This window comes from Monodelphis domestica, chromosome 8, assembly GCF_027887165.1.
Source record: "Monodelphis domestica isolate mMonDom1 chromosome 8, mMonDom1.pri, whole genome shotgun sequence".
Taxonomy (NCBI): domain Eukaryota; kingdom Metazoa; phylum Chordata; class Mammalia; order Didelphimorphia; family Didelphidae; genus Monodelphis; species Monodelphis domestica.
The window spans coordinates 34843355-34866207 of record NC_077234.1 but is presented as its reverse complement, the minus strand read 5'-3'; the positions used below and the strand labels follow the sequence as shown (position 1 = coordinate 34866207).

At 35.5% G+C, this 22853-nt stretch overlaps 1 protein-coding gene across 5 annotated transcripts in view; it reads right to left on the bottom strand.

Annotated features, from left to right (window-relative positions):
- The window catches only part of ECT2 (epithelial cell transforming 2), a 69258-nt gene that overhangs the window by 21899 nt on the left and 24506 nt on the right, over positions 1-22853 (bottom strand). For all 5 annotated transcript variants that reach the window (XM_007501943.2, XM_001362181.4, XM_007501944.3 and 2 more), the window contains 4 exons: positions 21517-21579; positions 20786-21008; positions 10543-10679; positions 8424-8543 (listed from right to left, as the gene is read on the bottom strand). In XM_007501943.2, coding sequence (XP_007502005.1) covers positions 8424-8543; positions 10543-10679; positions 20786-21008; positions 21517-21579 — 543 coding nt within the window. The remainder of the gene's footprint in view (positions 1-8423; positions 8544-10542; positions 10680-20785; positions 21009-21516; positions 21580-22853) is intronic.

The window sequence follows — 22853 nt, the reverse complement described above, 5'->3', positions numbered from 1 at the left end:
TATGTGATGGTGATGGAATATGTTGTGCTGTAAGAAATGATGAACAGGATGATTTCAGAAAGAACTGGAAAGACCTCCATGAACTAATGCAGAGCAAAATAAACAGAACCAGGAGAACATTGTACACAGCAACAGGAATATTGTGGAATCATCAGATGTGATATATAGCAATACAATGATCTGGAACAATTCTGAAGGACTTAAGACAGAGAATGCTATCCACCTCCAAAGAAAGAACTCTTAGAGTCAGAACACAGATCAAAACATACTTATTTTTCACTTCAGTTTATTTGGTTTCTTATTTTGGGATTTGATTTTATATGAGTATTCTCTTACAACAATGAACAATGGAAATATGGTTTGCATGATAATAAATGTATAAACCAGATTAAATTGCTTACCATCTCTCAGAAGAGGTAGAGAAGGGAGATGGGGAGACACTGTGGATCTTATAACTTCAGAAAAACTTATGTGAAGATTATTACATGTAATTAGTAAAACAAAATATCTTTATAAAACAAAAAAACAAAAATCTTCCGAACTCAATACTTAAATATCTTTTCTTACTAAACCTTTTTTCTAGTTATTTTTAATTGGCTTCTGTCCCACTACAGAAACAAGAGAATTTCTCTTATGATGTGTTAGCCCCATACTAATATTTTTCAATAACTCTCAGGTCACTGAATAGCTAATGAGCACTAGAGAGAAAATGTTTCTATGCTAGAAAGTATTTTACACTTCAGTATTTCCAATTTTTACAACTTCATTCACAGGGGGATTCCTTCCATGGATACAGATCAAATCTGTTATATGGTTGTGCAGGATGGCCCAAATTACTGTGACAGGATATAGCCAAGATGGTAGAGGAAGAAGCTACAGGCTCTCATTCTCCCCACAACTTAAGACTCTAAAAGGAAGTTTGGAACAAGAAGTGAAAGAAAAAAGCAAAGGAAAACTAGTCATTCATCTTTCCAGATGGATATCACAAACTCAATCGGCAAAGTGACCAGAGCAAGGGGCAATTTTCCTGGATTCAGTACCCAGAGCACTGAGTGGGTCAGTAATATGCTGTGACTCAAGATGTGATCATAACTCTTAAAGCTGGGCCAACATTTAAGGATCAGTCATAGAAGATCACTCAGCTTCAGGCCCAAACCCAGGAAAGGAGGGAGAGATCTTCCAAAAAGGGCAAAGACCAGAAGAAGCACCCCTCTAAGCTAAGCCTATTACAAAGATTCCCAGATCTGACCACAGACTCAGTACTGGATCAGAATTTCCAGTAGACCAGCAATGATGAATGCCAAATTACTCAAAGCAAATCACTAAAAAAATGACTAATCAAAAAAAGCTCATGAGCTATGATGAGGTTAGGAACATCCAAGACACAAACTCAGAACAAATTCCTTAACACCTAAAAGCAAAGCCTCAGTGAAAAACAACTTGCCCACAAGATTAATTATAATTCCTTAAAGTGGGATGGCCAGACTGCACAGTGAATAGAGCCCTAGGCCTGGAGTCAGAAGAACCTGGGTTTAAAACTGTCCTCAGATACTTCCTAACTGTGTGGCCCTGGGCGAGTCATTTAACTGCACTTCTGTCTAAGAAGCTGTTAATAAGAGTTTTAAAAAAGGGGGGAAATGATGTCAGAATTTTTTAAATGTATTATAAGGGAGAGCTTTATAAAAAGAATTGCCAGCATTGCACAACAGGTATAAAACTTTACCAAGGTAAAATTTTGTAAAAATTAGAATGGACAAAACAGAAGAGAATTAATATCTCAGTGAGTCAACAAGAAATTTTAAAGTAAAAAAAAAAAGAAAAAGAAAAATGGAAGGAAATGTCATTTCTCTCATATCAAAACTAACTGGCCTGGAAAACACCAGAAAGATAAATTAAGAATCATAGCACTATCTGAAAATGATTTAAAAAAAAATAAAAAATAAAACCCAAGTCTGGAAATAATTTCATGAAATCATAAGAATTGCCTAGTTCTCTTAGAAACCAGAAGGTAAAGTGAAAATATAAAGAATCCTCAAGTCATCTCATAAAGAAACTTCAAAATGAAAACTCACAACACAACTAAATCCAGAGTTTTCTAAATATAAGAAAAAAAGTACTGAAGCAACCAGAAAAAAATTCAAGTACAAAGGAATCAGTCAGGATCACACAAGATTTAGTAGCTACTACTATAAAGGAACAGAGAGAGAACAAGAATAGGATGTTCCAAAAAATAAAAAGATAAAGATTTATAAGTAAAAATAACATCCAACAAAATTGAGTATAATACTCAGGAGGAAAAAATAGATCTTTAAAAAGAGGATTTCCAACATTCCTGATGAAAAGGTAGGAATTGAGTAGAAACACTGATATACAAACATGAGAATAAAGAAAAACACAAAGAGATATATAACAAGTGAGCAGTTCTTTATGTTTTGATGACTTTGAAAAGAGAAGACCTGGAAGGGAAAAAAAAGGATATACTAGGAAAGGAAAGGTAAAGAAATGGGGGAGTGGGGGGGATTATCTTACATTTTCAGAGAGCGAAGGTAAAAAGTCTAAGGAAAAGGTGGAGGGATGGGTTGTCAAATGAACATCCATTTGAATAAAAACAGAATGAGATAAACAGAAATCAGGAGAATTACTTTTACCATAAGAACAATATTGTAAAAACAATTTTGAAACATTTAAGAACTCTGATCACCTCAATAATAAGCCAAAGAATGGATGATGATGCTCACCTCATGACAGAAAGGTGATGAATTATAGAAAGAAGAGGAAGACATGCATTTTTTGATATGGGCAGTTAGGAGAGGTGGGAGAGAAAAAGTGTGGATATACGTGAATTAAAGTAATTTTTTAAAAATTGTTAGTAAAACTCCATAACTAACCTAGTTCATGGACAATGGACATAAATCTGTAATCCTCTCCACAAAAACAATATGCAATACATAACCTAACCAAGATGACATGGTAAAAGTTAGCACAAAGACATTTAGGATTATTGGACCCAGAAGTAGAAGGAGTGGTCAGCTAGTCCATCTCATTTTATGGAGACATAAACTGAGGCCCAAAGAGGTAGAACAAACTTCCCATGGTCCCTCCCATAGAGCTGGGTTCAAAGCCTTGGTTCTCTCACTCCAAATGCAATGTTTCTACCATATCACACTGTTTCCTCATCCTTGGACAAAATTCAAAGTAGAGTATTATTATAGCAAGTAAATTCAAAGGCTTTCATGCTATAAGACTAAGAAGAAGTTACTTCTAGTACAGAAGTTAATTAAAAGAAGAATATCAAATTACTAAAACATTAGGAATTGAGATTTTGAAACAACTCAAAATTGTCTCTAAAAAAAAATTGAGACATCTTTCATTTATGTACAGCCTAAGACCATTGGATATCTGAAGTATCACAGCCAAGTTAGAGAGGGGAAAAAATGATTCAATCTGTCAGATATTTTCCAATATAAACTTAAAAGCTGAGAATACAGCTTAGATATTTAGAAAAAAGTTTAAAATGTAGAAAAGGACTGCCACTTCCAGAAGTAGACATTTTTAAATACAAAATATTGATACTTCAGTTCCTTTAGAAAATACAATGAATTATTCCTGGCACAAATTAGATATTTAACAAAGAATGGTGACTGAGAGACTAAGATTTCTATTGTCCAAACATGAAACACATCCATGAAGGTTTTTGTCCTGTTCAGGTCTAACAATGTTTTGATTCTCTCTGATTCCTACTTCAATAAATTTCTGTTGCCTCCAGGCTCTTTGTTCAGTTTTTAAGGCTTTTTACAAGCCTAGCCCAGCATGCCTTTCCAACCTCAGTATAGGTTAATCTCCTTTCTGCAGTCTCATTTTCTGTCAAATTGGCCTTCTGGCTGCTTCTCACCCCAATCTCTTTCCTTTGCATGGTGGTCCTCCATGTTATCTCACCTTTGCTTCCTTGAATCTATTTCCTTCAAAATTCTGTTCCAGTGATGCCTCCCATACAGTTTTTCTTGATTTCTAGAGTTGATAATACTCACTCCCCCAATTTACCATGTATTTTCTTAAAACACTTCTGTATATACATGTTATCTCCCCTGATACTGAAGGATGAAATGATTCATTTCCATCTTTGTATCCCCAACACACAGCATAGAGGCCAGCACCTCGTTGCAGCTTTAAAAATGCCTGCTAAATAACTTCATTAGCAAAGTTCCTTCATGTGAAATAAAAGCTTTTGTGAAAGACTGTTTGAATCAAGAAAAAAGCTTAATATACCATAAAAGAAAGCAAGAGATTAAAAGCAAATAAGGAGTAGCGAGGGTAGTACAGTGGATAGGAGCACTAGGCCTAGAATTGGGAGGACCTGGCCTTGGACACTTTCTAGCTGTAGGACTCTGGGTAAGTCACTTGACCCCAATTGCTTATCCCTTTACCACTCTTCTACTTTAGAATTAATACTTAGTAGTGGTGCTAAGAGAGAAGGTAAGGCTTTTTATAAAAATCAGTCAATAAACTCCCTTGTTACTACACATATTTCATAGATATCAGGGTGGCAAAAATGTTCTATCATTGTCCTACAGAGGACTGGAACAATGAGGATAAAAAGTCCTTGAATCCTATACAAGCTAAAACATCACCTTCCCTTGAACATAAAAGACTGAGGTAGAAGAAAAGGGGAGAGCAGAGGGTGTCCAGTATTCTGGTCATTTTCCTAAATACCACCAAAAACACCCTTGCTACAGATTCCAGAAAACTGCCCAGGGCACCCAACCAGCTAATACTGCAACAACTGTATGTCTGTCACCTGAGGCATCTTCTACAGTTCGAGATGGGACACAGTCCTGCAAGCAAGTGAACAACCACACCTTGCAAAACAACAGAAGCTCTAGTGGCTATCTCCCCTTTGTTGCAAGTAAGACAAACAGCAAGTACTCAAAATATTAGGGAGCTAATCAAAGATGCAAACCTAGATAAGATGTAAAACATGGATAAACTCACTACATTTACTAAGTACCATTTTTAAAACTCTCCCAAGATAACCGAAGTCTCTGAAGTCTAGAACAGGAAAAATATAGTAATCATCTTTGATAACCCTGTTTTTTTTAAAAACTGGGCAATGTACTTCAAAAATATTAAGAGTAAAAAAAGTATCAGCACAAAAATATCATAAGGGACTAAATTTAAATTGCCTGTCTGATAAACATGATTTTAACAATGAAGTACTAAGGCAGAAAGTCAGGCTTAGAGATGGGAGGGTGCTGGGTTCAACTATGGATTCAGACACTTCCTAGCTGGCCTTTCCCATTCTTCTGCCTTGGAATCATAGATACTTTAATATCCATTCTAAGACAGAAGGTAACAGTTATAAAAGAAAATGGCCTATATTCTAAAGAAGTTTGAACTCATAGTGATAAAATATCAAGAAAAAAGAAACAAGAAGCCATTAACCTAATAGCATCTTATACAAAACGATAACGTTTGTTTTGGTATTTGGTCTAGTCTGATTATGGCATATAGCAAAGTAGTGATGAGAAACTCCTCTAAAAATAGAAATCAGTAACTATTCTGCTGTTCCTGCTCTTATCCAATTCCTTGGCTCACTGAAAAGTTCGGTGACTCGTCCAAAGTCATACAGCAAGTATGGGTCAAAGGCATGATTTGACCCAAGTCTTGTTGATCAAGGATGGCTCTCTATCCACTATACCACATGACTATAGGGAATAAAGACGGTATAATCCATCAGTTTGGAAGGGATTTCTCTTTCTCTACACCAGATTCTTGTTTTCCATAATAACAGTAACAGTGAAACAAATTCAGCTTTAACCTAAGGAACAGTTTCCTAACAATCAGAAGCAGCCAAAAATGGAAAGGGCTGCCTCAGTGAGTGATGAGTTTTCCAGTAAAATTTTGAAGACCACTTTTCAGGTCAGTCTAAGAGAGCCAGTTGTTCAGGTGTAGGTTGTCTGAGTCACTCATTCCAACTTGAGGATTGTGATTGTTTGGAAAAGTGTTCAATGGAAAAAAGCTGAAGCTTGTTCTTAGTCCCAAGGAGAAAAACCAGCAGTGAGCAGTGAGACATGCCAAAGGACAGGGAATTCAGCTGGATTTAAAGAAAAACTTGCTAAGCCTTAGAGCCATCATCCTCAAATGGAACGTGCTTCATGGGAAGGTAGATAGGTTCTTGTTCACTACAAGTCTCCAAGGCATGACTGAAGGACTCCATGGTTGAGGACATTCTGACCTCTGAGGTCCCTTCCAAATCAGATTCAGTAATTTGAAGGGGTGACCTACATTCAGACCAATTCAATAAAAAGAAATTACTATTCTCTTTTTTTGTCAAACTCCTGAAGAGTGATGCGCACACACTTCACTTCCTTAACATTTATCCCCTCCTACAGCCATAGCACTGCTGGGTCTGTACCCCAAAGAGATAATAAGGAAAAAGACTTGTACAAGAATATTCAGAGCTGCGCTCTTTGTAGTGACCAAAAATTGGAAAACGAGGGGATGCCCATCAATTGGGGAATGGCTGAACAAACTGTGGTATATGTTGGTGATGGAATACTATTGTGCTAAAAGGAATAATAAAGTGGAGGAGTTCCATGGAGACTGGAACAACCTCCAGGAAGTGATGCAGAGCAAGAGGAGCAGAACCAGGAGACACTGTACACAGAGACTGATACACTGTGGTATAATCGAATATAATGGACTTCTCCATTAGTGTCAATGCAATGTCCCTGAACAATCTGCAGGAATCTAGGAGAAAAAACACTATGCACAAGCAGAGGACAAACTGTGGGGTTAAAAAAAACAAGGAAAAGCAACTACTTGACTATAGGGGTGGAAGGGACATGTCTGAGGAGAGACTCTAAATGAACACCCTAATGCAAATACTCACAACACGGAAATGGGTTCGAATCAAGAACACATGTGATACCCAGTGGAAATAAAATAGAACTACCTATATCCTTATACATTTTACAGGATTATAATATTAAAAATATTAACAAGCAATAAGTATTTATTAAGTGCTATTACATGCCAAGTACTACTCTAGGCACTAGCGGAGGATGCAACCACAGTGGGAATAAAATATGGAAGAGGAATTACCAAATGTCAAAACTAGAGGGAACATTAAAGAATCATATAGATGGAGAACAGAAGACTACAGGCTAAATGGCCTTCCCAAGATCACACAGCTATTAAGGAATTAAAGTGAAATAAGAGACCACGGCTCCTGCCTTCTAATCCAGTGTTCTTTTTATTAAACTTTGACAAATTGCCAGGGTAGGTTCTTCCCTTTCTTGCAGGCCCAAACTTAAGCTTGGGGATCAAGAAATTAAAGATTCCTTCAATATGCCTTCAAGTTCTATAGATTGAACTCATATTTAAGAACTAGAAATTATATTATCAAGGCTCACCGTCCATGTCATTTCCATTAACTTCATTTTTACTTATTAATTTATATTATTTACATAATTTACATTATCGTTTTAAATGTACACTGATTTCATGAAGCAATTATATTTCTTTAGAAAATATTCTATACTTCATACTGTTTTCCCAGTTATATTACATTATAGTTTTGTTTTGTTTTTTAAACCCTTACCTTCCTCTTCAGAATCAAAATACTATGTAAGGATTCCAAGGCATAAAAGAACTATAAGGGTGAGGCAATAGTGGTTAAGTGACTTGCCCAGAGTCACACAGCTAGGAAACATCTGAGGTCATATTTGAACCCAGAGCCTCCAATCTCTAGGCCTGGCTCCCAATCCATTGAATCATCTAGCTGTTCCCATGAGTCTTGTGATTTTAAGGAACGTTCCTTTGAGGGAAAATGCTGGTGAACTTTTAAATCTTCACTAAAGGAAGAACTAAGAAGAAATGAGTCTAAATAACATTAAGAATTCTAGCCTAAATAAAAAGCTTTAGAAGAAAATAACAATGATGTCTATGGAGGTTATAAATATTTGATTAGAGACAATGCCATGAAAGAAAAAGAAAGGAAAATGGAGTGTGTACATATTTGTTTCCCTAAAGAGAAATTAGAAAATAGAAGGGCATCTAGGTGGCTCAGAGGATAGAGTGCTGGGCCTAGAGTCAGGAAAACGCCCAATTCAAATCTGGCAATATTTCTAGTGCAAGTCATTGAATAAATCAGCAAAACAAATGTACAAAAAAACAGCAACAACAAAGGTAAAGGAAGGAGAAACAAAACAGTAGCACAAGCACACAGCAGGAGTGTGGTTCCAGGAAACACTAAAATTTCATCAAAAGGAAAAGAAAGGAAGCAAGAGAATTTTAGGAATAAAATGTCGCTACTCAAACTAAAGCACCAAAAGGAAATATTTCCAAGTGTATACACAATTATAATCCTCCTAAAGACCTTAAAATAAAAGACTAAATATACTATCTGTTCTATAGAAGCTTACTTTTATTTTGGTATGTACATCGAAGATATCAGGAATGCTACCAAAGATGGCCTTAATCTCTTCTGGAGCAAGGATGGGTCCTCCACGCTGTCCTTCCTCTTCCAATGGAATTTGAAATAACTAAGGAGAGGAAGAAAGGAAGAAATTATAGATTTAAGAGCTTAAGAAAAATAGCATATTTATATGTATGCCAAGTAGGGGTAAGAAAATAAAAGATAACATGCCACCCTAACCTCTGCAAAATGAAAATTCAAGAATTTTTTCCCCTTTATGATATTTTCAAATATACGTACAGTCTTTATCAGAAAACATATTTTAGCCTGATAGTATATCAAATTGAGAGTTAATCACAATTCCAGCATTAAAAAGGTATCATATAATCATACATTCAAGTTGTTAGCTGAGTATGCAAACTTATCCAAAGAAAAAAGCACATCCCCAAAAAGAGAAAGGGTAAATTTAGAATCACTTCAAAAGTGTGTTTCCTGCAATGGTTAGGTTTTTGCTGACTAGGAGAGCTAAGTGGTGCAATGGATAATGTCATCAAGCCTGGGGTCAGAAAGACTTTTCTTCCCGAGTTCAAATCTGACATCACTTACTACTAGCTAGATGACTCTGTGCAAGTCACTTAATCCTGTTTGCCCCAGTTTCATCATTCATAAAGTGAGCTGGAAGACACAGGAAATCACTAGTATCTTTGCCAAGAAATCCCCAAATAGGCTTATAAAGTCATATACAACAAAAAATGGCTGAACAACCTAGTTTTGCTGAATTGTTTTTTCTCTGACTTTTTAAATTTTGTGTTTTAAGGGATGGCTTTTTGGTTGGGAAGAAAATACTGGAGAAAAAAAGATTATGTAAAGCAAAACATTATCAAGAAAAATATAAATAACTTCTGGAAATTTACTTCTAAAATATTTAATATTTATATTTGCCTGGTTTTGAACATCTTTTTGCCCTTCTGACAGCTAGCTGTTTACAGCAAACTCACTCAAAATATTAAAGGAAAGTTTTTGAGTTCAAAATTAATTAACAACCATAGCGTACTTCTCTGATGATAGACTAATTATAACAAATGTAACTACTGGTTCATGCAATAGTCTAGCTACTCAACCGGACCTTTAGGACATCTATAGTAGAACTACAACTGAAGACTCATAAAGATAGAAATTCTAAACTTCAATGTGAAGCAAAAATTACAACTCATTCAATATAGTTTAAATCTACTGTTATAGTGAAAAATCTCCTGCAAATAGGTAATTTACACTGAGGGTTTTGTGATTGCCCAGAGTCACAGAACTAGTGAATTATTGAGGCAGGATTTGAATTCAAGTCTTCTAATCTATAAGCAGTACCACACAGCATAGTAAAATTTAACTAATTCTCTTCTAGCTTTTTATCATGGTCTAACAGAATATATACATCATAAATCATTTTGCCTATAAATATAAATATTCCAATAGGTAGAACAGGAAACAAGAAAATCCTGTATAGCAAAGTATCTCTATGGCCCCTGGGTTTAACCAATTTCGTTGTCTCCAAATGGCATAAATATTCATTTTACACACACTAGAGAGCAGTGATGTTTATGGCTGAGTCACCAGATGCTTCTTCAGCTGCCTGATGAGCAAGACCTGAAGGCTGCTACAAAAGCTCTTCAGTCTCCATATTTAGGAAGCTCTAATAGAAACAGTGAGTTGGAAAAGATGTCCAAAACGGAGAATAGTATACCTGAGAACCCAATCATGCTTCTCCCGCCACCCCAGAAAACCAAGGAAACTTCTAAAAAGAGAAGTCGTTCCTCTGCCCTCCCAGAGGCCTCCTCAATCGGAGAAGAGTCTCATTAAATGCACCACAAGAACAGAAGTCCTTTCCAACCATGAGCATAATCTTTCAAGTCTACCACTGTGCTGACTGCTTTCAGAAGAAGGTTGTAGTCACTAGTTCAAAGTCTGGCCCTACGCATTTTAGTGTTGTGGGTACTGGTGCTCATTTCTGAATGAGGAATAAGTTTTTATCCCACACAAGTGTCATATTTATAAGGTTCCTTCTTCACATTTTTTCTGAATTTTGTATTAGGAACACTCAAAACAAACCAATCCCGCAAATTTGGACTTACCTGAATAATTGTTGCCAAGATATCTACATAATTACTTTCAGTCTGATATAGTTCTTTTGCCACCTGCCACCTTGCTGACTGCTTTGGAGGAACAGGAGTGGAATTTTTGGAAGGTTTAGTACAAGATTTTGGTGTTTCTAAAGAGAAGAGAATTTTAAAAATTTCTAAATACAAAATATTTCAATAAAGCAAATGAACACAATTAACATTAGTTTCAAAACAAGTTAGTCTTACAAACATAGCAAAATCATTACCTTAGGTGTGAATAGTGCTTTAAAATCCGAAATTGTCATTTTTTTGTTTGATTCTCATCACCTCATGAGGTAATAAAAATTCCCATTTTAGTAGGAAAATGAAGAAAAAGGTTAAGTAACATTAAAAAAAGAAAACCACAAAGAGGGCCATGCCTTAGAAATCAGTTGCTTTAGTGTTAATCTAGCACTATTTCCTCACCACCGAGTCCCAATACAAACTGGTTTCTGGGTCAAAAGTATCTTTTTAGAAATTTGGAAATTTCATGATCTTAAAGTTTCTTTAAAATCCATGTATCAGCACATTTGGCAAGTTTTTCCTCAATCACTATTCTTTGACTGAAATAATAGGCAGCAAGACTTTTAAAGATAAATTCTTTATTTTTAAAACTACCCTCTATGGGATCCAACTGCTAATCATAACTTTATAAAAATTTTTACCTTTTAACAGTCAATTCAAATTCTTTTGGAAGCAAAGTTTTTTTGTTTTTTTTTTAAGGAAAAACTTGCTAATTTTTTTCCATAAACAAAGATTTTTACAAGTATTTCCTGTAAAATAAACCTATTTACTGTATATATTTATTACTAACAAGTCTTGCTGGAAACCTAATCAAAACGCTTTGAAAAGAGTAAACCCCACAAAGATTGACCATGTACTAGAGCATAAAAACATGGCAAACAAATGCAGAAAAGCAGAAATAATAAATGCAAACTTTTCAGATCATAATGCAACAAAAATAATAATCAGTAAGGGTACATGGAGAGCAAAATCAAAAATTAATTGAAAATTAAATAATATGATTCTCAAAAATCAGTTAATTAGAGAATAAATCATAGAAACAATTAATGATTTCATTGAAGAAAATGACAATGATGAGACATCCTTTCAAACTCTATGGGATCCAGCCAAAGCAGTACTCAGAGGGAAATTTATATCCTTGAGTTCATATATTAAGAAATTAGGGAGGGCAGAGGTCAATAAATTGGACATGCAAATCAAAAAACTTGAAAGTGAACAAATCAAAAATCCCCAGATGAAAACGAAATTAAAGATACTAAAAATTAAGGGAGAAATTAATAAAATCAAAAGTGAAAGAACTATTGAACTAATAAATAAGACTAGAAGCTGGTATTTTGAAAAAACAGACAAAATAGACAAAGAACTGGTCAATCTAATAAAAAAAAAGTAAAGAAGAAAACCAAATTAACAGTATCATAGATGAAAAGGGAGACCTCATCTCCAATGAAGAGGAAATTAAGGCAATCATTAAAAACTATTTTGCCCAATTATATGGCAAAAATATGCTAATCTAGGTGATATGGATAAATATTTACAAAAATATAAATTGCCTAGATTAACAGAAGAAGTAGAATGAATTCTTAAATAATCCCATTTCAGAAAAAGAAATTGAACAAGCCATCAAAGAACTCCCTAAGGAAAAATCACCAGGACCTGATGGATTCACAAATGAATTCTATCAAACATTCAAAGAACTAATCCCAATATTATAAAAACTATTTGACAGAATAAGCAAAGAAGGAGTTCTACCAAATTCCTTTTATGACACAAATATAGTACTGATTCCAAAGCCAGGCAGGTCAAAAACAGAGAAAGAAAACTATAGGCCAATCTCCTTAATGAACATAGATGCAAAAACCTTAAAAAGAATACTAGCAAAAAGACTCCATCAAGTCATCACGAGGGTTATTCACTATGACCAGGAAGGATTCATACTAGGAATGCAAGGATGGTTCAATATTAGGAAAACTGTCCACATAATTGACCATATCAACAAGCAAACCAACAAAAATCACATGATTATCTCAACAGATGCAGAAAAAGCCTTTGACAAAATAGAACACTCATTCCTATTGAAAACAATAGAAAGTATAGGAATAGAAGGGTCTTTTGTAAAGATAATAAAACATTATTTATCTAAAACCATCAGCAAACTTCATCTGCAATGGGGATAAACTAGAAGCCCTTCCCAATAAGATCAGGAGTGAAATAAGGATGCCCATTATCACCTCTATTATTTAACATTGTACTAGAAACACCAGCAGTAGCAATTAGAGAAGAAAAAGAAATTGAAGGTATTAAAATAGGCAATAAGAAGACCAAACTATCATTCTTTGCAGATGATATGATGGCCTACTTAAAAAATACTAGAGAATCAACTAAAAAGCTAGTGGAAATAATCAACAACTTTAGCAAAGTTGCAGGATACAAAATAAACCCACATAAGTCATCAGCTTTTCTATATATCTCCAACACATCTCAACAGCAAGAATTAGAAAAAGAAATTCCATTTAAAATCACCCTAGACCATATAAAATACTTGGGAATCTATCTGCCAAGACAAACAGGAACTATATGAACACAACTACAAAACACTTTCAACACAATTAAAACTAGATCTAAACAATTGGAAAAACATTAACTGCTCATGGGTAGGACAAGCTAACATAATAAAAATGACCATTCTACCCAAACTTATTAACTACCAAAAAACTTTTTTACTGAATTAGAAAAAACCATAACAAAGTTCATTTGGAAGAACAAAACATCAAGGATATCCCGGGAAATAATGAAAAAAATGCAAAGGAGGGTGGTCTTGCAGTACCAGATCTCAAACTATACTATAAAGCAGCGGTCATCAAAACAATATGGTACTGGCTAAGAGACAGAAAGGAGGATCAGTGGAATAGACTTGGGGTAAGTGACCTCAGCAAGACAGTCTATGATGAGCCCAAAGATCCCAGCTTTGGGGACAAAAATCCACTATTTGATAAAAACAGCTGGGAAAATTGGAAGACAGTATAGGAGAGATTAGGTTGGGATCAACATCTCACACCCTACACCACCAAGATAAACTCAGAATGGGCGAATGACTTGAACATAAAGAAGGAAACTACAAGTAAATTAGGTGAACACAGAATAGTATATATGTCAGATCTTTGGGAAAGGAAAGATTTTAAAATCAAGCAAGAGTTAGAAAAAAAATAATAAAATGTAAAACAAATAATTTTGATAACATCAAATTTAAAAGGTTTTGTACAAACAAAACCAATGCAACCAAAATTAGAAGGGAAACAATCTTCATAACAAAAACCTCTGACAAAGATCTAATTACTCAAATTTATAAGGAGCTAAATCAATTGTACAAAAAAAAAATCAAGCCATTCTCCAATTGATAAATGGGCAAGGGACATGAATAGACAATTTTCAGTTAAAGAAATCAAAACTATAGGGGGCAGCTGAGTAGTTCAGTGGATTGAGAGCCAAGCCTAGAGAGGGGAGGTCCTAGGTTCAAATCTGGCCTCAGACACTTCCCAGCTGTGTGACCCTGGGCAAGTCACTTGACCCCCATTGCTAGCCCTTACCACTCTTCTGCCTTGGAACCAATACACAGTATTGATTCCAAGATGGAAGGTAAGGGTTTAAAAAAAAAGAAATGAAAAAAAATCAAAACTATTGAGTACATGAAAAAGTGTTCTAAATCTCTTATAATCAGAGAGATGCAAATCAAAACAACTCTGAAGTATCACCTCACACCTAGCAGATTGACTAACATGACAGCAAAGAAAAGTAATGAATGCTGGAGGGGATGTGGCAAAGTAGGGACATTAATTCATTGCTGGTGGAGTTGTGAATTGATCCAACCATTCTGGAGGGCAATTTGGAACTATGCCCAAAGGGCGACAAAAGACTGTCTGCCCTTTGATCCAGCCATAGCACTGCTGGGTCTGTACCCCAAAGAGATAATAAGGAAAAAGACTTGTACAAAAATATTCATAGCTACGCTCTTTGTGGTGGCCAAAAATTGGAACATGAGGGGATGTCCTTCCATTGGGGAATGGCTGAACAAATTGTGGTATATGTTGGTGATGGAATACTATTGTGCTCAAAGGAATAATGAACTGGAGACATTCCATGGGAACTGGAACAACCTCTAGGAAGTAATGCAGAGCGAAAGGAACAGAACCAGGAGAACATTGTACACAGAGACTAATACACTGTGGTACAATCGAATGTAATGGACTTCTCCATTAGTTGCAATGCAGTGATCCTGAACAACCCGGAAGAACACTATTCACATTCGGAAGAAAAATTGTGGGAGTAAAAAAACATCTGCTTGATTACATGGGTCGAAGGGATATGGTTGGGTACGATGTAGACTCTAAATGAACATCCTAGTGCAAACTTCAACAACATGGAAATAGGTTCTGATCAAGGACACATGTAATACCCAGTGGAATTGCACATGGGAATATGATTCTCGTAACCAAGAAATAATGTTCTAAATTGACTAAATTAAATTTAATTAAAAAAAAAGAAATGAAGAGTAAACCCTCAAGAATTATTTAATGAGACTGGGGGGGAGAGGGAGAGAGAGAGAGAGAGAGAGAGAGAGAGAGAAGAAGAGAGAAGGGAGGAAGGAAGAATCCTTCATTCCACATATCCAAAAAAGCCCCCCCCCCCCCCCAAGGTCCTATGTAGGATGCAGAGGATTGTTTAGGCATGGTCCCTTTTCCAACATAACTTACAAAATAGAGCAAAAGAGGTGGGTTGCCCGTGCCTCAGCAATCAAATTCAAACACCTCCTTTTAGAGATGGGAAATCTGAGACCTGGTGCAGCCATTCCCAGCATTGCCCAAAGCTGGAAGACCAGGTCCTCAGGATCTGAAATAGGAGGCAAGCAGTATGGTCCTCATTTTACATTCAGTTGAAGATGAGGCAATTTGGCCAAGTTCACTCTAGGAGATCTGAGACTCAGATCTCCAGTATCCAAAAGCAAATGCTCCTATGCTACCTACATAAGTACTGCTGTGGGGAAATGCCTCTAGGAGGCAGCTAGGTGGCTCAGTAGATAGGAGCCAGGCCTAAAAAACAAGAGGTCCTGAGTTCAAATCTGGCCTAAGACACTTACTAGCTGTGTGACCCTGGGCAACTCACTTAACCTTGTTTGCTTTGCCTCTGCCATTCTAAATTGTGACTAAGACAAAAAGGGTTTTAAAAAAAGGAAAAAAAGAAAAATTTCCAGCCTCAGAATCACAGCTCAGTCACTTCACCTCAGAGGGCAGATTTCCTCACACTGGCATCTTGTCCTCACCAAGGAGAAAAGTTCTTGCAAATCTCAAAAGTTGTATAGTGTATACACACAGAGAGAGGGGAGTGGGGGGATGGGGGGGGTATCAGAGAGAGAGAGACAGAGACAGAGAGAAAGGGAGGGAGAGAACTAATTTGGAGTTTTTTTTGTTTTGTTTTTTGATTTTTTTTTTGCTGTAGTGAGATTTCTACTCAAGAATAATGGTAGATAAGGTTGGAAAAGAAGCCAAGTTAAATCTGTAGACTTGATTCTCCAGGAATTCCTCATTTCCTCAAGATTTCTGGCCAGTCAAAAATTAGTATTTCATCTCAATCCTCCCTTAAAAATCAGAATTCTACCTTAAGAAGGTAAATCTAGTGGCACTAAGATGAGTTAAGTGGAGAACAGACTAGAGACAGGAAAAAACCAATCAGAAAGAGATCAAAGGGGTGAGGTGAGGAGGGTCTGCACTAAGGTGGCAGCTCTGTGAGTGAAGAGAAGGGGATGTACATAAGAGGCCTGAAGGTCAACAGACTGCATATGGGAGTTTAATACCAGAAAAAGTGGGGAATGGAAGCAGAGGATGAGGGGTTTTCTACCAGGGCAAAAGGCAGATTCAAGCACCAGGATTGGGAAAAGAAAGGGTAGCAGTGTTAGCAACAGCAAGAATTATATTTTATTGAAGGTGTATGTGTTTGTGTGTAGCAGTGATAATGAACAGTGAACTCAGTAGAATCAGGAGAACACTATACAGCAGCATTTCAAACACTTTATTTCATTGATCACCATGACTGCTACAGGTAGTAAATGGCCTCCTTTTAAAGATCAGGAAAATGAGGTTCCAAAAAGATTTGCCCAATATCACATCACTGGCACTAAATGCAGAAGTCCTATGTGCTACCTCACAAGACAGATGGGAAGGTGCTAATTGAAAGGAACAGATAAAGGTACAGAAGATAATCAGCAGAACAAAGTATAAGATGGTATTTCCCAAATAATGAGTATGAAGACTTTTCTAATACCAAAAAATTTCATAAATCCCTTTTAAAAAGACCCAAAAGTTATTAGGAATTCAGTGGTGATATGATTATTACTCTATTAAAATACAAAAGAAGTGCTAGAGTTAGCCATCCTTCTCCCTATAGGATTTGCTTAGGGTCATTAGAATCCCAAAGAATAGCTCAAAATATTCCAATTTTCTTTTGAATATTTCTGCCAAAACACCTATTAGAAATTGGTAGAGAAACATATCCTGGGTAAGTGTTGAATTTATCTAATTAGAAGTTAAAACTCTGAGCATAACAATTTTTTTTTAATATCACAAAAATTTAAGAGCCATTCCCCAATTGATAAATGGACAAAAGATAAAAACAGACAACTTTCAGATGAAGATATCAAAGCCATATATTGGTATGTGAAAAAATGTCCTAAATCACTATTGATGAAAAAAATGCAAAGCAAAACAACTCTGGGATTATCACCTCACACCCACCAGACTGGCTAAAATGACAAATGTTGGAGGGAATGTATGAAAATGAAGACATTAATACACTGAATTAATACACATACTAAGAGTGTAATGAAATTGTGTGCGTCCAATACTATTGCTAGGTCTGTTTCCCAACGAGATATGGGAAAGAGGAAAAGAACCAATATGTTCCAAAATGTTCATAGCAGCTCTCTTTGCGGTGACAAAGAACTGGAAACTATGGGGATGCCTATCAATTGGGAAATGACTAAACAAATTATGGCATATAATTGTGATGGAATGCTACACTGCCATAAGAAATGATAAGCAGACTGATTTTTAAAAACTTGTAAAGAACTACATGAGATAATGAACAGTGAACTGAGTAGAACCAGGAGATTATATGCAGCCCCAGAATTAAAGCTGGAATTATGAATGCTACCTCCAGAAAGTGAACAGAAAGGTGAGCCAATAAAGACTTAAATTACACGTATGTGTTGATCTCCCTGACTATATCTTCTGTGATTCGGATAAGGTGGAGAGGGACTGGGTCACCTGTGATTTGTTATGTAGATATGAACAAAAGTGAGCTAAATATATAGGATATTTGTGATTTAATTTGTTTGCAATCTTCTTTTTCTTATATGGAAATGCTTGTTTGGTTTGGTTTTATAAAATGGGGGGGGGGATATTTTTTAATCACTCAACTTATAAGTATTCTCAAAGATATAACAATATAGCTTATTTCTTGATATTCGAACTATTTTAAATGCATGAAAATTCAGTTTATCAGTCAAAGCCAAAGTAATTCTTCCAACAAAAACAAATTTGACACTTTACGAAAGTTGACAAACAACTCGTGTCTTCAGAGAAAAAGAAAAAGAAAATCACAAATATTTTCCCTGAAAGGGGGTAAAGAAAAATTGTTTTCCTTTCAAGCGTAAATGAGGAATCAACAATGTAAAGTCATTATTTACCAAATGTATTATTCACACTACTTATTTTGGGAAATACAAGCAAGATAAAAATGACAGTGCTTTGTACACAGAACATGTACACTCTGATGAGGAGCTCACCAAAGTTGAAGAGTAGAAATACCATCAAGAGAGCCCAGGAACAGGATTAGCCTAGGAAACAAGAATTGCTCTTCCATCAAAAGAAAAAAAAATGAAACAATGAAGACAGAAGTATTTGGTGGCAGCAGGAAAGTACACTGGTTCTATTTTGATGCTTCTGGGTTCTCTAAGGATACTCCAATGGACCACAATCTTAGTTAGGCAGATCCTATAAATCTGGCAATACTGAAAAGTATGAGTATGGGTGTCTAGGATTTGGCCTAGTTAGTTTAGAGACATTTCTCACCAACATAAAAGCTGACAGACTTCTCTGCCACAATTCTCAAAGGTATAGTGATATTATAGCCAACAGGGGTAGAAAGAATCAATAGAATTATAGGCTCTTCAAGTATTTAATAAAGAAAATAAAGATATTACACAAATGGAAGGGAGAGACAAGATGTAAATGGTGACAGCAAATAGCCTCTGTTTTTAGAAAATGGGAGGGAAAAGTTATCTAATATCTTCAACAACGTACATTTGAATTGTGCTCTGATGTTTCTAAAGGGTTATATGTAATAAGAGTAAAGGAATTAGAAGTAAAATTGTTAACCTTGATGAATGAGGGAAAGGTTTGCAAAAGAAGCTGTAGGGAAATCAATAGGAAACCAAGACACAAATAAAAAGTCTACCCAAAAGCAGCTAGGTCCTCTGTTACAATGAACTTAATATGACAACACAGTTTAACAACCTTTACAAAGAACCAAAACCCAAGCTTTGGGAGAATAAACAGCTGGGGGGGGGGGGGATATATGATTATTAGACATCTGATGTCTAATAGAAGTAAAAGCCAGAATGGAGACCATTATTTCCTCTTTTCCTGGCCCCTCTTAGATTCAGCCACTTTACTTACTTTTATTATACCACAACCTTTAATAGACATGGTTAGGTAAGACCATGTGGGTTTCTCATTCTCTCAGTTTTCTGGAATGTATTTACAAGTATGTCACTCACTTAGAGAAAGAAAATTATGCAAGCTACTGTTCTTTTTCCTTTTTTTTCTTGAGGAAGGATAGTATAGAGATGGTAGCAACAACATCTGGTTTTCAGATTAAAAATTCTAACTGCCTCACTGATTTAGTATATACTTTTTTCTAGGAGTCTATTTTGGAAAAAGAATTATCTAAAGTTTTGTTGATTGTCTTCCTTTATTTCTCCTTTTCCTTTCATATATAACTACTACCCTTAATGATCTCCTCAAAACTGGGAGGCTAACTTGTTTACATTTTTCACTGACAATCACTTTCTTAAATAATCTGAAAATAAGTTTCCTTATTTAACAAAGCAAAGTTACAGATAAAGAAACCTTTTAGTCTTTCCCTATTTAACTATGACTCCATCTAAATCACTAATGGTTCCTCCCATGTCCTTTTGTGGGCTATTCTTTCCCTTCAGGGATGTTTCTTGAAATTTCATAATTCTACCTTCTCATTATCTCTCCCTAGATATCATGTTGACTCTTTTGGTTTCATCCAAGATCTTCAAGAGAATGATTCCCAAATCTCATTTTAGTCAGTTATACCTGCCAGTCCATTTTTCAGACTGAGTACTATGTCCATTTAAACATTCTGCTATCATCACTAATTATTTCCTGCTTTCGGAACCAAACATTTCTTCTTCCCAGAACCAACCTCTATCACCCAACTTTTCCATTCACATCTGTATGTAGAGTATCATGGTTCAAGGGCTAGAAATCATTGATGCTTTCTTTTTCACTCCTTTCAACAGTCTTTTAGTACCTTCTTCTCTTCCTTCTCATTAAGATCTAACATCCATTACTTCCTTTCCAATACTACTACTTGCTCTTCTTACAATTAGCATTAATCTCCTGAATGTCTACTTTATCCTCTTTAATTATCTCACTTCACTTGCAGAAAGACCTAACTTGCAGAAAGATAAAGTAAATGAAGTCTTGTCTGGTTTTCAAGGCCTTCTGGAACATGGCTTCAACTAATCTTTCCAGTCTTTCATTTCCTACTTCTCTTAAAACCTCACAATTCTTCCAAATAAAGCTACTAATTCTCCTGATACATGTTTTATACTTTCCCCCATCTTAAATCCAATCCATCCTTGGAATTCCAGCTTAAGTTCTACCTCTTCAAAGAACAATTCATCAAAATGTCCTTCTTTGATTACATTGCATAACCACAGTCCATTTTCTATTTTGCTAATTAATCACATATTTTGCAATATCTTAATTATAAGATAATCAAAGAAAGGTTTTTTTAAAATGACTACAACAGTAATATGTAGATAGACTGACCCATAAACTAACAAGATTATAAATGATTAAATTGAATTTATGAAAATGTATTTTACCTCCATAATTACTACTGGACTCTGGTGTATTGGAGATATCCAATAGTGATCCTATTGAAAGGGAATGCTCAGCTGATGGGCGTTTACGAGGGGGGAATGGTGATATATCAGTTTCTCTTGCCAGCTGAGCAAGCGTCTCTTTTAAACGACGTCTCTTACGATTGCTGTTTGGTGTACTCAAAGAAAGGAGTGACACTGATTTTTTGAGTTCAGGAGTATTAGCCTAAAATTAAACATAAATGTTCTGTATTAACAATTAAGGCATGAAAAAAATATATATGCATATGCATACATTAACCAGACTGAGAAAAATAGCCCAATTTGTACAATTTTCAAATCCTGAACACCTTGGGAGCATTATAAATTTCAACAGTAAAAAAAGCATTGTAATTGTCTAACAGTAACCTTCTGAGTAATATTTCAAAGTGTTTTTCAATTTTATGTTAGAAACAGGAACTTAATCATAGGAAGGTTCTTCATTTAGATTTTACAATTATGAATTTATTGATGAGCATGTTTTCATTTATGCCTGAAGGAAAAATACAATATTGTGTCTAATTTAAATTTATTTTCTGTGAATGCTAAGACATTTTTTGCATATAGGTTCATATATCACAGAATACTTATCCTTGAAGTTAGAATTATAAAAAAACTCTAAGAATTAAGAAGTGCTATACTTATGCCACTTACTGCATGTTCTCTCCAAATGAAAGAAGAAATAATTTTTATACCTTTTCATATAAATACATAGATTCTCCAGCTCTGGCATCCATCTGAATACTGCCCCAGAACCACTGAAAAGAGCCAAGGACAAAAAAATCAACACAGAATATTTGAAATCTATATAATAGAATAAAATAATTTGAGTACATAAAAATATCTTATACAATAAAATATAATGCATCCAGAAATAGGTAAAAATCATTATATCCAACCCTTGTTTTTTTTTAAAAGTCTGTTATCTAAGTAAAATATATAAGACTATATATAAATTTATCAGACCATGTCATTCTTCAAAGGATATGAAAAATGGCCCACCATTAAAAAATGTGGGCCAAATGTCTAACAATTAGGAAATGGATTTTTTTTATTTTAAAGTTATAGGAACCTTGAGTCTCTACTTGATACCCAGACTGACAGACGAGAAAATCCAAACAAAATTATTGGCATAGCTGGAGTTTTAAAAGAGAGAGAGTACAATATTACATTGTTGATGAAGTTATCAACTTATGTCCAAGTTATCTGCAGAGAAATTTAGATTTTTGTATTAGAAAGTATTTTGGGCTAATAATAATTAACAGCTAGCATTTAGCTCTGACAAATTAAAAGCATTTCTACAAGTTATCTTAGTCACTACAACAAGGAGAGGTAGGTGCTACCATTATTCTTATTTTACAGATGAGCAAACCAAGGCAGATTAAGTGATTTGCCTGAGTCAGTGTCTGAGACAAGATTTTATCCCGGGTCTTCCTGAGCCCCCCCCCCCACACACACACACACACTCTATATCATCTACCTGTTTGCTAACTCTTGACCCACTTGTCCCACAGCTAGGTCTATTCCCCAAAGTTAACAATAGGAAAAGAAATATACAAAAATAATTCTTAGTCATTGAATTAATAATTGAACTATTTGTTCAAGAAAGAATGAAAAAGCATTTGAACAGCACTTTCTGTGTGCAAGGCACTATACTGCTGAGGATACAAAGAGGAAAACAGGACATTGCCTCCAACGTGGGACCAGCTTAGTGTATACACACTGAAGACCATGGCTGCTTTCAAGGAACTCACATTCACATTTTTGCTTCAGGTCGGAAGATTAAGGTTAAGGTACAGCAGTAAAGCAGATGGAAATGCATCTTTTGCATTATTTCAACTGATAAAATCATATGTGTTTCTTACACTGACTCATGTGACAGTGGCAAATACTATGGTCTTCAGTGACTGTGACTGCTGAGCACATGCACAGACAGGATGCTCCCTGGTTGCTCCTGGCCTCCCTGCCTCTTGGTGGCAGTTGGCTGGCAGTTGGTGCTGGTGGGCCCTGTTCTTCACAATGAGGACTATGG